General features: G+C 41.8%; 3 protein-coding genes across 3 annotated transcripts; 1 reads left to right on the top strand and 2 right to left on the bottom strand.

Annotated features, from left to right (window-relative positions):
- Positions 1 to 389: 389 nt before the first annotated feature.
- On the bottom strand, positions 390 to 4,993 carry ak3 (adenylate kinase 3). Its single transcript, XM_088280706.1, has 5 exons — positions 4,737 to 4,993; positions 3,366 to 3,485; positions 2,380 to 2,552; positions 1,972 to 2,090; positions 390 to 1,015 (listed from the first exon to the last, which is right to left on the bottom strand). Exons 1-5 carry the CDS (start codon positions 4,882 to 4,884, stop codon positions 904 to 906), a joined length of 672 nt encoding a protein of 223 aa, XP_088136832.1. The 5' UTR covers positions 4,885 to 4,993; the 3' UTR covers positions 390 to 903.
- Positions 4,994 to 5,381: 388 nt separating this feature from the next.
- On the top strand, positions 5,382 to 12,751 carry rcl1 (RNA terminal phosphate cyclase-like 1). Its single transcript, XM_088280704.1, has 9 exons — positions 5,382 to 5,615; positions 6,007 to 6,078; positions 6,555 to 6,730; positions 7,193 to 7,267; positions 7,347 to 7,471; positions 7,715 to 7,840; positions 8,488 to 8,644; positions 11,500 to 11,603; positions 12,581 to 12,751. Exons 1-9 carry the CDS (start codon positions 5,486 to 5,488, stop codon positions 12,732 to 12,734), a joined length of 1,119 nt encoding a protein of 372 aa, XP_088136830.1. The 5' UTR covers positions 5,382 to 5,485; the 3' UTR covers positions 12,735 to 12,751.
- Positions 12,752 to 18,486, bottom strand: anxa3b (annexin A3b). The gene is made up of 15 exons (XM_088280705.1): positions 18,395 to 18,486; positions 17,169 to 17,266; positions 16,886 to 16,927; positions 16,744 to 16,791; positions 16,215 to 16,302; positions 16,021 to 16,115; positions 15,840 to 15,953; positions 15,258 to 15,348; positions 15,093 to 15,172; positions 14,949 to 15,005; positions 14,578 to 14,671; positions 14,298 to 14,393; positions 13,504 to 13,562; positions 13,137 to 13,259; positions 12,752 to 13,042 (listed from the first exon to the last, which is right to left on the bottom strand). The coding sequence occupies exons 3-15, from the start codon at positions 16,895 to 16,897 to the stop codon at positions 12,986 to 12,988; spliced, it is 1,014 nt and encodes a 337-aa protein (XP_088136831.1). The 5' UTR covers positions 16,898 to 16,927; positions 17,169 to 17,266; positions 18,395 to 18,486; the 3' UTR covers positions 12,752 to 12,985.
- Between the last annotated feature and the right edge of the window lie 420 nt (positions 18,487 to 18,906).

The raw sequence follows: 18,906 nt of genomic DNA, 5'->3' as shown, positions 1-18,906 counted from the left end.
CATGCTCGTTTTTAGAATGCAGGAGGAAACCGGAGTACCCGGGGAAAAGCCACGCAGGCAAAGTCCACACAGGAGGGAGCCGGATTCGAACCCTCGTCCTCTGCACTGTGAGGCCATCGTGCTAACCTGCCGCTTTAAATTATGCAATTCGAAAAATTGTGGATTTTTATCCTTACAAGTGGGAAAGTAAAATGTTCTAATTAAACATTTTTTTGGGACATTTTTCCGTCAGCATTTTGAGCATTTCTTGATCGAGAGCACGAAGGCAGGCTTCACACAGTCGTTCATATCTATGGACAGATTTCAAGTGAACGTCGCAAAGGAGGAGCCGAGCTGAGACAAACCTCAAACCTGCGAGACAAATGTGCTTCTCACTTCTTTTTTTTTTTTATTCATGCTCGTTATTACACGAGGCACATTTTCCATTGTAAGGCAACTCTGAACAGAATGTCGCACAGGTCACCGCACAAAACAATCGTCGTGTATTGTATTTGAGAAAATAAAATTCAATAAAACTCTTCCGGTGCTAATATTAAACATAAGCAATGGCTCATAAAGTTAACCTCGAGGAACGAGCTTCGAAGACACTGGAGTGAAAATGCAAATGGACTGGATGGCTCTGGTTGAACATTGCTCGTTCCCTTTTTAATAGTCCGGCTGCATGAGAAACGGTCCTCGTGCTAAAATTGAAAACTATTTGTTGAGTTTAGGAATCTTTATTTGGACTCTACGGTAGTGAAATCTAGGAGTGTTGGCTGAATGTCATTTTCGAAAACCTAAAAAAGCTTTTTTGTGTCTAAGGCACAACGTGGAATGACGAGAGCAAAATTCAACCGCTCTAAAACGTCGCACGATTGACACGTTTCTCTTTTAAGAAAACAATTTTGATGGTCTTTGCTTCTGCTATGCAACACTTTGATTGAGCTCCGAGAGTTTTTTGTGGAGGAAGGTCTCAACGTGCGGCCAGATTTTGTTCGTTTCTGTGCCGGAGAACGTTTGGAGCGCACCTTTACTCCTGCAACACAAACACAAGAAATATGGGAAACGGTTACTTTTTTTTTTTTTTTTTTTTGGGGGAAACCCCAAACAGATAAAGACAATATTTATCATTTTCTTTTTTTTTTTTTTTTATCTAATCATTTTGGAGGAATTAGGAAATAAGAGATGACTACTTTTAATGAGAAATATGGCCACGCCCCCCTCCGCTCTCTTCATGTTTCAGTCGGAGTCATTGAAGGGACCAATTACAAACGCTCCGTTGGAAATCAGTGGACTTTTATTGCTTATAACGTCAAAAAAACTGATCCATTGGAACTGAAACCGGAAAAAATTACAAGCTGACCTCCAAAAGGGGGCGTGTCAATTGATCGGAAATTTTTTTTTTTTTGGAAGTTATACTATAACTCTGGTTAATTTTTTACCCTTCCATGACAGCTACTAATGTTACGCTTGGAGTCAACTCGCCTTCACTCAAAAGCTCGTGGTTTGTTATAAGTAATAAGAATTCTCAAAGTTATTTCCACAACTTCAGCTTTTGTCTTTTAATTGATTTCTTTTTTTTTTTTTTTTTAAAGGCTGCGCCATTTTTGGGCCTCGATAAGAGCCTCAAAAGGAATGTGGCTCTGAAGCAATGGTTTGGTGAAACAAACACTTGCGAGGAATGCGTGCGAAGGAACAAAAAAAAAAAAAAAAAGTGCTCCTCCACACGCATTGCCGTGTTAAACGGGAGCAGGCGAGAAGCGAGAAGCGAGCAACACAGGCAACCATCTGCCCATTTTGACTCGTTCATGTTTGTGCCGAGATGGAAACTGACACGAGTGATGTCAAAAATCAAATTAAAAATAAAAAGCAATCTTCCATTTGCAAATATAGGACCTTATTTTAATCTCTCTTTTGGATATAGAAATTTAAAAAACGATACACTATTAAGATGGCAGGTGGCCGTTTTTTTTTTTTTGTCGGCAGATGTACCTGTAGTATTCTAAGACGGGCTCCGTCTGGGTTTCGTAGGCTTTCAGTCTCCTCGTGACCGTGTCTGGCGTGTCGTCATCCCTCTGGACCAGGAGCTCCCCTGTGACATCATCACGACCCTGAACAACAAGAGATTAAGTTAGTGAAAGTCAAATATGGAAGATTCGAGCAAAGTGGATTTTACGACACTTTGCAAATAATTGCATCGTTTCCTCGAGACGATGCGATGAATTGCTTTTAACCTTTGCGCCGCTGAACGTTCACAATAAGATAAGATGTGTCCCAATGTGGTCACATTTCTTTTTTTTTCCACCTCCCTAATTTAAGGTGGAGCTACATTATTGTTAACCATTTCCCCCAAAAAAATCTTGTCAAATTGTGCTGGTGTTAATAATACCACATATTTACCGGCACTTTGGGTGGGTTGAAGTCAATATTGTAAACTCTGCCGCTAGGAAGGTGAGTCCAGCGAGAGGAAAGTCTCTGCTTAATGGTGTCGAAAGGAACATTGAGGTTGATGACGGCGTCCACGCTGTACACTTGGTCCAGCGAGTCGGCTTGGGTGACCGTTCGAGGGAAACCTGAGGTGAGACCAATAAAAGAAACAAATGAAAAAAAAAAAAAAAAAACAATTGCGTCAAATGGCATGCCATAAATAAAAATTAATTATTATTCAAAACCGAGCCTAGCGGCGTTGGGAATGTTATATTTGTTCATGTTTGCCGCTCCATTTAGTTCGTTTAGAAGACATTTGTTCTGGCATTTTTCCATTTGCATTTTCCATTGATTGCAAGGTGAATTGTCGGTTTAGTCGTTCTTTTGGTCAGGGGGCGGAGCTACAGGGACAACCTCGGCCAACTTTTGTCCAGGGAACATTTTAACACCTGTGACTTTTCACATGAACGCAGGATTGTCAGAGTATTTGATACTCTGACCAAGTTTATATTAACTGCATATTTCATTTCAAAAACGAATTAAAATAGATTTAAAATACAAACTGTCTTTTGATTCTTACAGTCAATGTCGATCCTAACCATTTGCTTTCATACAATGCAAAGTTTCATGAAATACCAATACCAGATTGCAAGCAGGAACGCACCTAATTTGTTTCTTTTGGGATTTTTAGATGCGATTGGAAGAAACGGGCCACCAATTTGTGACAATTGATCCCCCTCATCGATTGTGACCTAGCAAATTAGTGCAAGCGGTGGAAGTAGAGAAAGTAAGAGATGAAAAAAATTGGCATCATCTAATAAATTGAGCTGAGCATGTTTCTGGAATTGTGTGCATTTTATTTTATTATAAAAAATAAATAAATAACTCAAATGACGGAGTCCCATTACTGAAGTTAGCACCAAACTGCAGTGGCTTCTTCCACAGATTTCTTTTCTTACCGTCGAGCAGCCAGCTGCTCTGCTCAATCGCTCGCAGGTCCGTGAGGATGAGGCGAGACATGACGTGGTCGGGCACCAGCTGACCTCGATCAATACTCGACTTGAGCAGCAGTCCCAACTCTGACACAAAAGAAACAGGAAAATGAGGGGAAAAGAAATTTCCTCGAATGACTTTGCTCTAGGCGGCACGGTGCTCGACTGGGGAAGCTCGTCCGCCTCACAGCACAGCGGTCGTGGGTTAGATTCCGGCGCCGGCCTGCGTGGCGGCAATTGTCCCAATTGTCCATAAGTGTGAATAGTTGTGAAGAAGTGCTACCAAATTGCCCAACGTGCTGCTCCTCTTGAATATCATCCATCCATCTATTTCAAACTGCGCTTGTCCTCTTTCAGGTCATGGGTGAGCTGAAGCCTGTCCCAAATGACCTCGGGGGAAGTGGAAGTCGTTCACGCTGGACCGGTCGCCAGTCAACAGCAGGCGATGGAGACAAACAAGCATTCACGTTTGCATTCGCACATACGGACCATTTAGTGTTCAATGAACCCAACGTGCTTGTTTTGGGAGGAGGCGACCAGACCGGATTGCACGAGGAACAATTTGAAACAATAATCTCAGAACTGGAAGGTGCATGCTTAAACACTACGCCACCACGATGCGCGCTAGCACAAACAAGGGCATTTATTCATTTGTAATCAATTTAAAATTGTTCACAGAGCCTTGAAATGTATCAAATGTCCACCATTCTCCTGCGTTGACTTGGAAATTATTTGCTGTGTGATTCACTGCAACCAAACAACATCTGGACAACTCCTTGTTTTGAATGTTTGTTTTTTCTTAGTTGGAATGAAAAACGTAGGATAAGAATAATTAGCTCAGGCCTCCCTAAGGAGATAACAGTTCAAATTCAAGGCAAACTGGAGCAAGGACAAGGATTATAACATCTGTCTTGACTGCCAAGTGCTCCACGTGAAAAGGTCTCTTTAGTGGTTTGAAATTGAGCAGAAAGGAGCAGACTCAACGTGACACCAGCACAAGCATCTATTTCCGCTCAATACCAAATCAATTGGTGTACTGTCTTGCTTATCTTTACAAGCTCTTTTAATCATTCCGTCAAGGTGATACGAAGGCCGCCTTCCAAAGTTCGCGCAAGCCACGTAAGGCCAAGTGTTTCCAGTGCAAACATGAAACTACCGCCAGCAAAAGAAGAGGCTTGCAAACCAGTTTGATTACTCCTCCCTGTGTAGGATCCAGATAAGCAAGGAGTGGTGGTCTTATCAACACAGTCCACCAAACACATCCTCGACCCTTTTTATGTGTGCACAAATTCATGGTTGTCAAGCTTTCCTATTCCGTTCGGGCATCAATAAGCTTACCAGTTTTAGCGTTGATGTTGGCCCTTAGAATATCCCCACTGGAGATGTGTTTGAGTCCAAAACTTTTGCTTATCCGCCCAGACACCGTCCCTTTTCCGGAGCCCGGGGGTCCCATGATGACCGCACGAAAAATCCGTTGGAGAACCATATCGAGAAGGACGCTTTCAGTTTTTCACTTGCACAAGTGGGATTGAACTCCTCCTGGATGCTCGGTGAAGCGAAGAGTGGCCCTGGTCGCAAAGCGAGCGCGTGACGTCAATGACAGTGGGCGTGGCTCGGAAGCTGGACGTGCTTTCTTTGGGATAACCAGACTACGAAGAGGAGGATCGTTTCGATAAAAAAAACTAATAATAGTGAAATTTGCAATTGTCTTATGGGTGGATACGTTTTTTTGCATAATATTTGCATATGACTAGTTACGGAAAATTATTGGGTGATATTATACACGTTGTTTATGATGTCATGAACAGGAATCCATTTGCAATTCAATTTACTTTGCACAATTTTATGTCATAAATATGATATTATATTTTGACTGTCGTCGGCAAAAGGTTTAGCGTTTTAGTTGTTGTTTTATACCGCCCTCTGCAGGGCGGAAATTGGAACCGCAAAAATAAAGCGGTATTTTGTCCCTCCTGACTTTCCGTCGCTCCTTGTCGTCAGCGTCTTCCTGGAAAAACACACGTGGATTTCCACTGACTCGAGCCAAGCAAGAGAAGCGAGCCAGCCACAACAACATCACCATCATCATGGCAAGCCACGGGCTCTCCTACGACGGTTGTAATTTCTTCAGGCAGCGCCTCGTTTTGTCCACGCTGAGTGGGAAGAGGCTAAAAATCAGGAATATAAGGTCCAAAGACGACAATCCGGGGCTGCGTGGTGAGTGAGTTGGGCAGCCGAAATTCATGTGGCGTCGCAGTTAGCTTCCATGCTAACGAGCTAGCTGCTACGCAGTTGGGAGTGAGTTTGTTGACGGTGACCGAGGCGGACAACATAAAGCGTCGGGACTCTTATTTTAATGTCATAAACATCGACATTTGCTGCTATTTAATTGATTTATGAGTATTATAATTTCAAGCATATAAATACAAATAAAATTGATTTCAAATTGCATTTAGTTCAGTTAGGATTGTTCCACGCTCGTGTCTTGTTATTGGTATGCGAAAACTTCACAGTCACGCCTTTTTATCAAATAGTTGTTCTAGTTATAAAATAACTTCTTGATTATTTCTGTTTTGTTGAATTATTGTTTTTTTTTATTATTTTCCAGATTTTGAAGCCAGTTTTATCAGACTTTTGGACAAAGTGACCAATGGCTCGAGAATAGAAATAAATCAAACAGGTGAGTGTTTGTTTTGTATTTTAAATATATGAATGCCATATAACAACTTATGCCACTTTGTATGTTTCATAATGACATCCGCGAAGACCTGGACGATCAATCGTTTTTATTGAATATTTAAAATTGATTTGTCAGGTCATTTTTCTTTCATAGTAGCTTGATTCGTACCACTTATTTGAACGAAATGGCTTCAAACAAAATTAGACAATGTACAAAACAAAGTCAGTGTCTCAACATTAGTGACCTTTAATCTATATGTAGTGACTTTTTCCAACCCATAAACCACTGTTTTCAAATAAACGACTTAATTCCAGATAAGAAATGAGCAACATGAATAGAATCATTTTCACATTTTCTGATGGGCGGTAATCGCAGAACTTAAATGTTGCGCTCGTTGTTTGAATTTGTTAAATGTGTTTGCTTTTAAGTTTCCATATTTCTTACACATTGATGTTGCCCATGTCTTTCTCTTCTAGGCACCGTGTTATTCTACCAGCCCGGCCTACTTTACGGGGGATCTGTCGAACATGACTGTAATCTACAGCGGTCGATAGGTTACTACCTGGAGGCCTTGCTCATGCTCGCCCCCTTCATGAAGACCCCACTGAAGGCAACCCTACGTGGCGTCACCAATCACACCACAGATCCGACAGTGAGATAACACGCTTTACTTTTATTGTCATGCAATATGTTTGTTTTGTGTGTGTGTTTTTTTTTGTTTTTTTGCTCATATGTTGCTCTAGGCATGCATCTTATTTGAGGTGAGATGTTCATCGATGCAAATGGCACACCTGGAAAAAGTTGTAGTCTGCATCTTCATTTATGCTCAAGGTCCTCTCGAAAGCGCTAAAACATTGGCGCTTATTTTAGAGTTCTGTACTTAAACGTGATCAGTGCAGAAAAAAAAATCCCAGTCTCTTAAATGGCGGAATATCAAGTCATCTTACATACGCTGGTTCCTTTGGGGTTTGTTGTTTTCCTTTTCAATGTCCTCAATGTGTGTTAAGTCCCCGCAGGCAAAGAGAGAGTTTGTGAGAGATGGATGTTACCATGGCAACAGCGGAGCACATTTATTGTTTGTCGCTGCTGCTTGAACATGTGCGTTTTCTGTAAGGTTGATCTGCTGAAGTCTGCGTCTCTTCCTCTGATGAAGAAGTTTGGCATTGACGGCGAAGGCTTTGACCTTAAGGTGACGTGTCAAACATTATTAGCATTCAAATTCCAAAACGAAAGACCAAGGCTGAATCTTTCTGGCTCCACGCCCTCAGGTGATGAAACGCGGAATGGCACCTAATGGAGGCGGCGAGGTTGTCTTCACGTGTCCCGTCCTCAAGACCATCAGGCCGGTGCAGCTTACAGACGCCGGAAAGGTTAAGAGAATCCGAGGAGTAGCGTATCCTTCGCTTCATCTTCCTGTCTGACTTGTGCATTTTGAGACCCGTGGACACTCGACACTCTTTTGTCAGGTGTCAGGTTTTTTTTTTGGGTTGTTTTTTTTCTGTCTTTTTGCAAAATATATATAGACGCATTTTTTTTTTGCTGTGAACATTTCGAATGGAAAAAGATCACCGTGCTGCTCCAGTTCACACAGACAGTCACATCGATATTTCTATGAGCCTTGACGGCCTAAATGCAGATACTCCGTGAGAGTTTCCCCTCAGATGGGCAACCGGATTGTGGAGTCGGCACGGGGCGTCCTCAACCAGTTCATTCCAGACATCTACATCCACACGGACCACATGAAGGGAGCCAGCTCTGGCAAGTGAGTGTCCCTACACGGCTGCTTTGCTATCAAATATGTCAACGTTGACTTGTTTTCGACTATGTTGCCGACGAACAAGACACAAATTCGGGTTCCATTGCTGCTGCAGGGAAAGAACTCGGTCACAAAAAGTCAGGAGCTCTCCTATTTTGGACGAAATAATATTTTGGGCCTAAACTGTAATGCACCCTTTCCACCACTAGGTGGTGCTACAACAAATTGAAATCTGTCAAATTATTGATAAGCCCAGTTACATTTTTAGGACCCTCGTAAATATTCTGCTAATTCTTGGAAGCATTCATGCTAATTGGTGTAATTGCATTGCCTCGACTTTGCTGCGATTGGTGCATTTTTCAGACAAAAATGCAATTCATGATGTAGCGTAATGACACTAAATGAATGAAATAAACAATGCGATTATATGGTGCTAGTACGGCTTCTGACGTAGCCACCACTACTTGGCTTCATGTTGAAATCGGGTCGTAATCCACTGACCATGCCATAAAAACTAACCGGCGTGATTGCAAATGGACTAAAACAAACGAGATAGATTGAGGGCAGTGTATTTTAATTTTTTTTCCCAGTCAGTCTTGCAAAGGAACATTTGCGTTTGTCCTCATCAAACTGTTCACGCCTCTTTGTTGCAGGTCGCCGGGTTTCGGGCTGACTCTGGTAGCGGAGACTCTCGAAGGCTGTTTCCTCAGTGCCGAGATGTCGTCCACGCCGCAGGGTCAAGGAGAGCCCGTTTTGCCCGAGGACCTCGGCCGCAACTGCGCTAAACTGCTGCTGGAGGAAGTGTATCGGGTAAGTTGTACAATTCAGTTTTTTTTTTGAGGGGGGGTTATTTGTTAACAAAATCCAAAGCAAGTGTCATGCAAATGAACAAGCTTTTTATTTGGTTAGCTCAACCGCACCGGATGGTTGTACAGTCATATGATCTGTTGGGTTTGGGTTGGAACTATTTCTGTACGCCATGGCGACGTAGTCCTAAGCGCGATTTGCAGAATTTTGTCTTCCTTCTCGACGATGTTCAGAAACGCGCACGTCTCGGACACGTAGCGCAAAAAGATGTCAGCACGACTCCTGGAGATGCTGTTTTCAGTATGTCCTCCGACAATATCATATTGTTTGCCTAAATACCTGTCACCGACCACGTCAGGACACGAGTCCGATGTGGTGCAGCGGTCACGCGCACACACACGCACACACATTGAGCTTGTTTGCTCACATTCCCCAGTAATGACCATCAATGCTGGTCTGGAACGTCGCGATGAATTTGTTTGGATGCACGACGAGCATGTGGAAGATATTTAAAGGGCAGGCTGTGTGCATGTGGACATACTTGACTCGGACACATTCAAAATCAGGGGTGCGAAACTCAACGCAGGACAAACTGGATTAATGGAATTAATTGACTGAACAAATTGCAATTATAGTTTGTCTGAATACACAATTCTTCTTTGAAATTACAGAATAATCCAAAAAGTGACTAATTGGCCCCTGTGCAGAACGTGGAATGCGACACATTCCAGTGTCAAACATTTATGCATTATTTGAAGGAGTCGTTTTTGTGTCGCTGCCGCCTCGCAAGGTGACGGTCGCGAATAGCAACAAGCGTTACAAGTTCCGCTTGTGACTGCGTCCTCATGCCACTGGCGAGTTATTTTGAACCGAAGCGGTCGGATTTACTTTGTTGTGTCTGAAACGACGGCGCTAGTGCATTTTTTCATGTATGAGTCGCAGGACCAGCAAACATAAGAAAAAAATAAAAATATGTTCGTGAACCGCTGCTCGTTGCTGACACCTCGTATTGTATCCGCTCAACGTCCATGCTGAGGATGCAACTTTTCGGGTGACACAACATCGGGCTTTCTTCTTTTGGGTGACCGTCGCTCTGTGTCCACAAAAACGGCCGGGAGGACAGTAATCATGTGAACGTGCCGATTTAGTTTCAGGAAGTGTGTGCCGAGCGTGAGTCTGCCTTGGCTTCTTATTGGAGCCATGTGAGCTCAGTTAGCTGGTCAGGGTATTGCCGATTAACTCTGAAAGAGCAATATTGTTGGACGCGTCCTCTTGAGTCGCAGCAGCGCACGGCCTGCAGCTGATGTCTGCTTTTCTTTTAGGCACAAGCATCCGGTTGATCGGGTCCTTTCCAAACTGTTTATTTGAATAACCCGACTGCAGTTGTGGAGCTGGTGGCAGTTCACAAGAAGGAAAGCGGAACGCGAATATTGGTTCGCCAGCTGGAATTGTTGTGAATTTTTTTTTTTTTTTAAACACAAACGGGTGCTGTGCATGTTTGCTTTCTGGTTAATCAGTACAGTGAGCTCGTAGTAAAGCAAGCTCACTCCATGGACATTTTGTTTTTGGACATCACAACAAGAATGGACGGAAGCTGATGTAAGTGATCGTCGACAGATATTGATTTTGGATGCTCGCTTGTTTTTTTGGGGAATATTTTATGGGCGTTAGGTACAATATTAAAAATCGTTGATTTATTTCTCGCTTCCATTTGCCGGTTTTGCTTTGACTTAGAAGAACAAAATGATTAAACTGGTTTTCGAGACACGTACTAGTGCTCATGCCTTTTTGGAGGAACTGGAATAAACATGCCCTTTAAGAATTCAAGGGACTTTTCCAAGTGGCGTCAGGAATCTCTTGGGAGACCAACAGTTTTTTTTTTTCCTTTCAATGAAACAGACGTTCTCTTTGTGTTACTTAAAGAGTGAGAACAAGATGAGTGATAAGAAATGCGAGTACATTTGTAGCACTTGGAGGTAAGACGCTTATATTTTGTAATTGTCAAAATGACAAGACATATTGGGGTCACTCGAAAAGGATTCAGCAAAATTGTCAAGTCATTGTCATGTTAAGAGAATAACACAATTTGAGTTTTGCTACTGCATTGAGTGGAAAATGTGTTTTTGAATATATCTGACTTAACCGCCCCCCCCCCCCCCAAAAAAAGTCTGAACTTCGCATGATGACTAAAATTGTGTTTGTAGAATTGAGTTAAGCAACAAAATGCAGCCCGTTTTTAGCCTTCTCGGGGCGGGCGGGGGGAGGTCGGCCATTTTGTGACTTCCCTCGACTGAAAGTGACGCAGGGCTCGGCGAACCACCAATTTCGGTTTACCCGTTTTCCGAAGCTGAGCCATGATTGGACGTTAACATTTTTGCCTCTTTCCTGACATTACGGAACAAATCTCTAAATTTTTTTTATAATGGTGCAATTTCGACCCTGTCACTTTGAAATAATTTCCTCATTTTGAACCAAAGGAATGTAAATTAAAACCATCGATTACTGCTTGTGTCTGGTAGTTGAATAGTTTTTCACCCGCGGCGTTTACACTTTACACCTTGATGCCCGCAGAACTGACCAGCTCGTTTTTTTTTTTTTAGCGACAGTACAAAGTAACACTTCTGTTATTTTTTTTTTTCATGTAGACGCTCACTGAGCTTCAGTCTCACAAGTTGGTATTTGAGCCATTTCATGTGTGCAGTTTGAAACTACACAACCACAAGGTCATCTGACCTTTTCACCGTTTTTGTCCAAGTGTGCGTTGCCCCTCCGTCACGGGTCCAAACATCTCGGCCTATGTGACGTACATCACCGAGTTGAGCTGCCAAACACACGACGGTCCCTCTTTGTGTTTCTAGGGCGGCTGTGTGGATTCGTCCAATCAGAGCCTGGCGCTGCTGCTGATGACCCTTGGCCAACAGGACGTGTCAAAGCTTTTGCTCGGACCCCTCTCGCCGTACACGTAAGCCATTTGAACACACACACACAGCGAAGGCAACAAGCTGGCACTTGGTTTAGTCATCAACGCTTGGATGGCTGCACCAGACTTCAGATTTAGTTATTATTCAACCCTACGACAGGAATATAATCCAAAGTTCTCGTCATGTTCTCTGCATTCATGAACGAAGGTGGTGTACCTAATGCTGTCGGTATTTATCAGTGCGGTGTGTACCGACTATATGGAGAGTTGACACGTTGGAAGCTTTGTACACAAATGAATCGGGAATAAACCGGGAATTCCGATTCCAAGCCGCTTCTGAACTTTTTAGTTGCTCTTCATCGCATTTTTTTGTGTTTTGTTTGTTGCAGCTTTAAGTACTTGGCCAATAAAGGTGTGTCTGATTAAAGGTTGCCTATTAACACATTGACTGCCATTGACGGCTAAAGACGTCTAAGATCCTTTTTTAAATTTTTTTAACTCGGCTGGTCGTTAATGAATATAGAGCGAATTTACTGTTGAAGAAAAAATGTTGCATAATAATCATCACCAAACAACTTTGAATCCCTCATTTACAATTTTTCGAGTTATGAGACATTAGTTGGTGCCAGAATGTTTTTTGTGCAGTGAATAAAAAAAAAATGTCGGAAGGCCACTAGGACGGACCCATGAACTGTCCATTTTCAGTTATCATGGTACCGGTGCTGTGTTGCTCTCAAGTACAGTACTATGATAACTGAAGATTGGCAGTGCCATCGCTATCCTCGCCCCGTTGCCTGACATCAAGCTTCAGTGGGTTTATTTTTTTTTGCTCTTTACAGGAATATTGTTTAAAAAAAAAAAAGAGCTGTTCGAGTGTTTTATAGTCAATCAAGTCAAAATGCAAGTGTTGTCGCTAATGTGAACATCGACTGTGGTGCAGTTGCTGTCTATGCCACACAGAATTTGTCTCCTCGAGTGTGTGAGACTTTTTAAATTTAGACTGTGTTCTCTCTCGACAGGATTGAGTTTCTACGACACATCCGAGATTTTTTCCAGATCATGTTCAAAATTGAAGTTCGCAAGCCTTCGGAGGATGAACGCAAAGGGGGCGATAAAGTCCTGATGACGTGCGTCGGAGTCGGTTACAGCAACTTGAACAAAACTCTTAAATAAAATATTTTGTACAGAAATGTCTTGGTGGTCTTTTATTTAACTGTTGACGACTACAATGAACCCCCAAAAAAGTCCTGTTGAGTACCACTTCTCAATTCAAGGAATGTGAAATGCATTTTTAGTTCTTGTGGTTTGTGAAGCTTCATAACAAAATAGCTCAAATTCCGTCTTCCTTACAAGTTGTCCTCTGTGTTGGTCCCTTCTCGTTTCACAGCTGACTGCTATTTGTCATTGTCGGAATTTTAAGGGCGTTAGTCTTGGCCACACAGATGTTTCAGGGCGTCGCCGTAGCTGCCTGACACTTCACTCTGGGGAGAAAAAAACAAAAACAGCGAAAGTCGAATATTCGTCATCTTTTTGAGTATCAAGGTTATGCTGTGGAATGTGTTTGTATATAATGACCTCCAGCATGGAGTAGAGGGAATATCCAAACAACTTCTTGTACTCCGCTCTAATGTCCAGCAAGTCGATTTCAGAGCGGCTGACCAGTATCCGGGTCAGTGTGGACTCTGTGGTCCCTAAACCCTAAAAAAAAAAAATAGAAAATAACGTAAAAGGATTGCATACATCTCAAAGCAGACCCTTAAATTGTTCTTTTGTATTGGCTCGATCACCAACGTTGCACATTTCCCCCACTGACCCCAAGCGACGGGCTTAACATTCCTCTCAATGCTTCTGGTCACAATGTGATCGTCCACTGCAGCAAAAGTGACCACAAAGGCACGAAACAAAAATGTTTTGAGGTTCGGTTGAAATGAATGCCGCTCACCTTCATGCTCTCGAAAAGCCTCTCTGCGAGGTATGCGGGGACGTTCTTTACGCATTTGACTGGAGGGAACACAAATGAGGACACGATCTTAAAGGGGAATTCAACCCAAAATATTTCTTGACAAGAATCGGTCCTTTGCAGCACCGTTTGTGGAATAGGAGTTAAGCAGAAAAATCCACCTGCTTTTAACCATCGCACGGCAGCCATTTGTCACTTCTGTCGACTGAAAATGACATCACAGTTGCTCAGGGCTTCGGTAACGACCAATCAGGGCTCAGCTTCAGAACACAGGTTTGCCGTGATTGGTTGTTACTTGAGCCCTGAGCACCTGTGATGTCATGTCATGAATTAATGTGTGATGCAAAGATAAAAGAAATTAACATGCTTTCGGTGATTTTAATTTACAACAGACAACTCAGATTAAAAACATGACATAGAAAGGGAAAATGAAAATATATTTAGATCATTAATAGCAGGAAAAAATCGTTCCCGTCAGATGGAAATGCTGGCAATAAATCCTAAAAGTGTACAAGTGTAGGCCAATCTAAAGTAGACTCCATATTGAGTACTTAATCTGGAGAAATTAGACTCATTTACATCAAAATAAAAACCATCAAGAAAAAATTATCAACCAAAGATTCATCAGAGATAGCAAACAGCCAGAAGGGGGCAGCAGAGCTAAGGAGTTGCGTGGGCATTGCTTTGCATTTTAAGAGTTAATAGAAACTAATTCATATTTTGGTGGTTTTTGTTCCCCCAGCTGGCCCCACGTTGTGTTCCTTAGGGTTTCTCACCTACAGCCACCAGAAGCTTCTCGAGGTTTCCTGACATTTCGCCTTCGATGCTTTCTTGCAGAGTCTTCTTGCTTATGTTCTTGTACTCCACCAAAGCTGCGCACACACACAATGCAGATGTTCTCTTCCTGACGCTATGATGTAACAGTGCTTCCTTCTCCATCTTTTTTTGTTGTTGTCATTGAACAAAATATCTCACCCATCAGTCCATTTTCCAAATCAAACATGGCCGTTCGGCTCAAAACTTTTTCCCCAAGAGCGAGCGAAATTAATGACTCACTCTGTCTGAGCTGAGGAACACTCCGGTGACACAAGATGTCGATGAACCTGCCCTCGTCGGTTCCCCACTTCTCTTCTCCGGCCTCATACAAAGCCTGGGGAGGATTCATGAACAAGGTTTTAGTTTGTTTTTTTTAGTGCATGTTAAAACACAACGCTCAAATATGATACCGGTAACATATTAGAAAGTCATTCATTACATACCCCCCAAAAAAGGTTGTCCTGATTTTATGTTCCATTAAAAATAAACCCACTTCACTGTCACAGTTAGAAATATACTTCGAATAAAGTTGTCCATTTTAATATCTGTAACTACTAAAGGAACTTGTAATCTAACTTAGTTACTCTTGTTATGGATCGACGGCACCGTACTTTGGCATCTGCTTTGGCTTTGGCTGCGTCCACGCCGGAGCTCTCGTCTCTCTTCCCCTGTGAGGAGAATGAAACCAATGTCGCCGTTTCCATTTCAAATATGCCATTCTTTAGCCCGAATGATTCCGTTGAATCTGTCCTTACCTCTGCCAAGATCAGCAGCGCTTTGCCGTAATCTCCAGACACCTCCGACTTGAGGTCGTGAAGCAGCAGTTTTCCTGTTTCTATGACCAACATGTTGGCTCATGAATTTCTGTTACGCAATTGCTCGCCGTTGGAATCAAAAGCGCTCAAGTGAAGGACGCTCACCTGCCAGGTACGCTTCAGACATGGCTTTGATCTGCCTGTTGGATCTCGACGCGAACAATTCAGTCAACGTCGTCTCAGTGGTCCCTGCACCCTGGAAAGGACATAAAGCCGTCAGCAATTCAGGTTGTGTCGCAATACTGGGGCTCATCTACATAAGACGGGGGTGGGCAAATTTTTTGATTGGCGGGCCACAATGGGTTCTAAAATTTGACAGAGGGGCCGGACCAGGAGCAGATGGATGGAGTGTGTTGGTAACCTCACCTCATCGGAGAAAAAAAAAAAAAAAATTTAAATGAAAATGAACAAAAGCATTTGAACAAAATATTTGTATTTGACACACCACAATATTTAGAAAATAAAACATGAAAAAGGTTTATTCATTCAATTTTTTTCAAGTTTGGCGGGCCGGATTAAAACGTTTAATGGCCCGCATGTGGCCCCCGGGCCGTAGTTTGCCCACACCTGTAATAAGACTTTTTTTTTTTAATCTGCCTTGAGTTTTCCTGAAGTCTGGATTCAATTTGGCACTTTATTTCCTTTCGATCGCAGTGCACATGCTGCGAAATGAGTGCTTGACCTCACCTTGATGGCTTTGATAACCTCGTGGCAGTCGTAGATGGCGGGAGCTTTTACCAAGGCCACGAACAAATCCTCAAAGTCTCCATGGGTGTCGCCCTCCAGGTCGGCTATTAATGCCTGATGCGGAACCACTTGGCGTTACCTCAGCGTGCGCAATCGTTGCCACGCAATAATTCACTCTTACCCTTCCTGTGGTTTTCTCGTAAGCCTTAGCGATGAGCTGCCGTTGAGCGTTACTTCTTTGCGTCAGCACCTCGATCAGGGTCTTTTCGGTTGTGCCTACATGACAACAGAAAACAGATACATTAAGAGACACACCGACGATTAAATATTTGCAATATAGGAAATCGATGGTTATAATAACAGAAATAATCTTACCAATGCCCTCTATTGCCTTCCTTATAGCAACCACATCCTCTTCCACTTTAAAATTGGCCTTGTCCTTCACCGTCCCTCGTGTGTTGGACTAATAACGATAAATACACACCGCCGAACAATAAACGAGGAGGGGGGGGTACAGTATTTGAATCTGGCCCACGAAGCATAGGAATCATCAACACTCCTGTTTGTTGCATTTTTTTGCTAAAATAGGCTAAAATTCCGTTTATCCAATTCAGTAATTGGTTTCTTGATTTAGTTTGAATAAAAAAAAACATTTTTAAAAAGAATGTGGCACACAAGCACTACGCACGCCCATGTAGCCCACGTTTGCATTAAACATCTTGAAATCTACCGATTTCAAATTAAAGGATCTTTGTTGATACGGATATTATGATTCAGTGCTTGCACATCAGAGTTCTGTCGGAAACGTATGGAGAATGTTTCAAAACACGTGTTTTATATTTCGGAGATTAACGTTTGAGATTTTCTGCTCTAAATTAATACAAATGAAAAGAAGCGATCTTACCGTCACGTTCAGCGAGGAAGGGGAATCCAATAACAAATCCAAATCATCCTGCAGTAATAAAAAAAAAATAGAAAAACAAAAAAAACATGATTCTATTTCCTTAATTTATTGACTCCAGCAAACATTGAATACAAGCACTCACCCAAACGGACATGTTTGCGCTGGTGGATTCTGAAGTTTTCCACTACGGAGAAAGACCAGAATGCAAGAGATCATATTTCAACTCAGGTTTTTATCACTACTTCCGCAAACTTCCCAAAATCCAACGGAATATTCCAAGTTCCAAAAACGGCACATAAATCAACAATGTTGTTCAGGTGGTAAATCTAAAAAAAACGTGTTTGGCTGGTTTTAATGATTACAATGAAAATAAATTGCGACAAAATCTTTTTTAATTGAGCTATAGAAAAGAGGTGCTCCCTCACCTCAATCCGATGACAGGCTTGATGATATCAGTGGTGAAACTCGAGAATGTCACTCTCACTTGCGCACTTTTCACGGATGTGGAAAAGGCAACGCCCATCTGAGCGAGAGTTGAGTCATCATTTTCTCTTTTTCTTGTTTGTGGCAGCCAGCCAACATTTTTTATCAACGAGTAACGGAAAGGAAGTTATAAAATGCAATAAAAAAAAGAAACCAAGTCAAAAAAAACAAATAGAGGTACAAAAAAAGAAAGGAGGAACGCTCTCAGTCCAAAGTTTCTAGTTGTTTAAAACGCTCTAAGGGCTGCCATTTAAAAAAAATAATATGATATGAAGCTGATTTAGATATAGAATAAAAATACAGGATTTGACACGTGGAAGCAGGCAGAGTTTAAAACAATGCAAGTGGACGTACAATGCAAATTGCGACATCTAGTGGTTCATTTGTGACACAACAATCGTGTGACACCCGTCAAACCAGTTGAATTCGTTCCAATTATGTTGTCATTAAATTTAGTTGCTAATTCACACGTGTCAGACGTAACAACGAGTTGGGGAAAAAAATCGAAGATGGATGTTTACGTTAATGAAGGTGAACTAAAACCGTCCTTTTGGGCGTATTGAAGTCACTAACCCAAAAATGCTTTCCCAAACATGGTTCCACCATTGAAAACGTTTTATGTTGACACTTGTACGAACAGAATAATGTCAAATAATCGTATAAAATAACGATATTTTCTGGGTTATTTACAAGGAGGAAGAAAGAATTTGAAACAACAATTCTTATTGAAAAATTGACGTGTTTTTTGAGTAATAAGATTTTTTTTTTTTAGTAATATGAATTGATTGTTGTCGATGTGTAACACTTGCCGATGGTCTTTATCACCAGTTTGGATGGAATCAGAAAATAATACTCTTATTCAAGTGCTAATCCATGTTTATGATATATAAACCTGAAAAAAAATCCTAGAAATATATGAATTACATCTTCTCCTAATGATTGTTTTAATAATCGTACACACATTAATCTGTTGAGTATTTTGTCGATGAATTTGATTGTTTCAAATTACTGTATTCACAAAAATACACTAGCGTTAATTAAGATTCAGTGACTATTTTTGATGTGCAGTATGTCACAAAATTGTTTTTCTAAGTTAAAGCAAACGTTTAATTGAGTACTTACTTAACCAATAAATGACCACTACACATTAAATGCCAATGCCACTCACCTCTAATGGGTGCACACTGGAAAACGCACACAAAAAAGCTTTCTTCAATGAGTCGTAAGTCACTCAACAGTCTCCCACTCTTTAATTGATAAACAACCTGCTGTCACAGGGCTCCCTCTCTCTCTCTCTCTCTCCCTCTCTCTCTCTCTCTCTCTCTCTCTCTCACCTCTCGCTCGACCAAGTGTAACCCCCCACTCCTCAATAAAAAAAAATCGCAACAAATGCCTGCTTATCTCATAAATAGCCAGTTTGCTGTCACAAATGCTCTTTATTTGTTGATTTCAAAACGGATCCACAGGCCGGAGGAAACGTGCGGAATGGATTAGCGATTGAACAGCACATACCTGCCCTGCCCACCGGGAAATCGTCACAAAATATAGATTACCAATCCGGGCAAACCTGTGTATAAAAAAGCAAAGTATCTGTCCCTTAATACACGTAAAATTTCACAACAAAATCAGTTAAACATACACTGCAAAGACCAATCCAAAATAGTAGCTGGATTAATTTCA

This window comes from Idiotropiscis lumnitzeri, chromosome 18 (assembly GCF_059441095.1).
Source record: "Idiotropiscis lumnitzeri isolate Australia: NSW breed Sydney's pygmy pipehorse chromosome 18, RoL_Ilum_1.0, whole genome shotgun sequence".
Classification (NCBI taxonomy): Eukaryota; Metazoa; Chordata; class Actinopteri; order Syngnathiformes; family Syngnathidae; genus Idiotropiscis; species Idiotropiscis lumnitzeri.
Note: the sequence above shows the minus strand (reverse complement) of the source record. Positions and strands in the feature narration are given on the sequence as shown.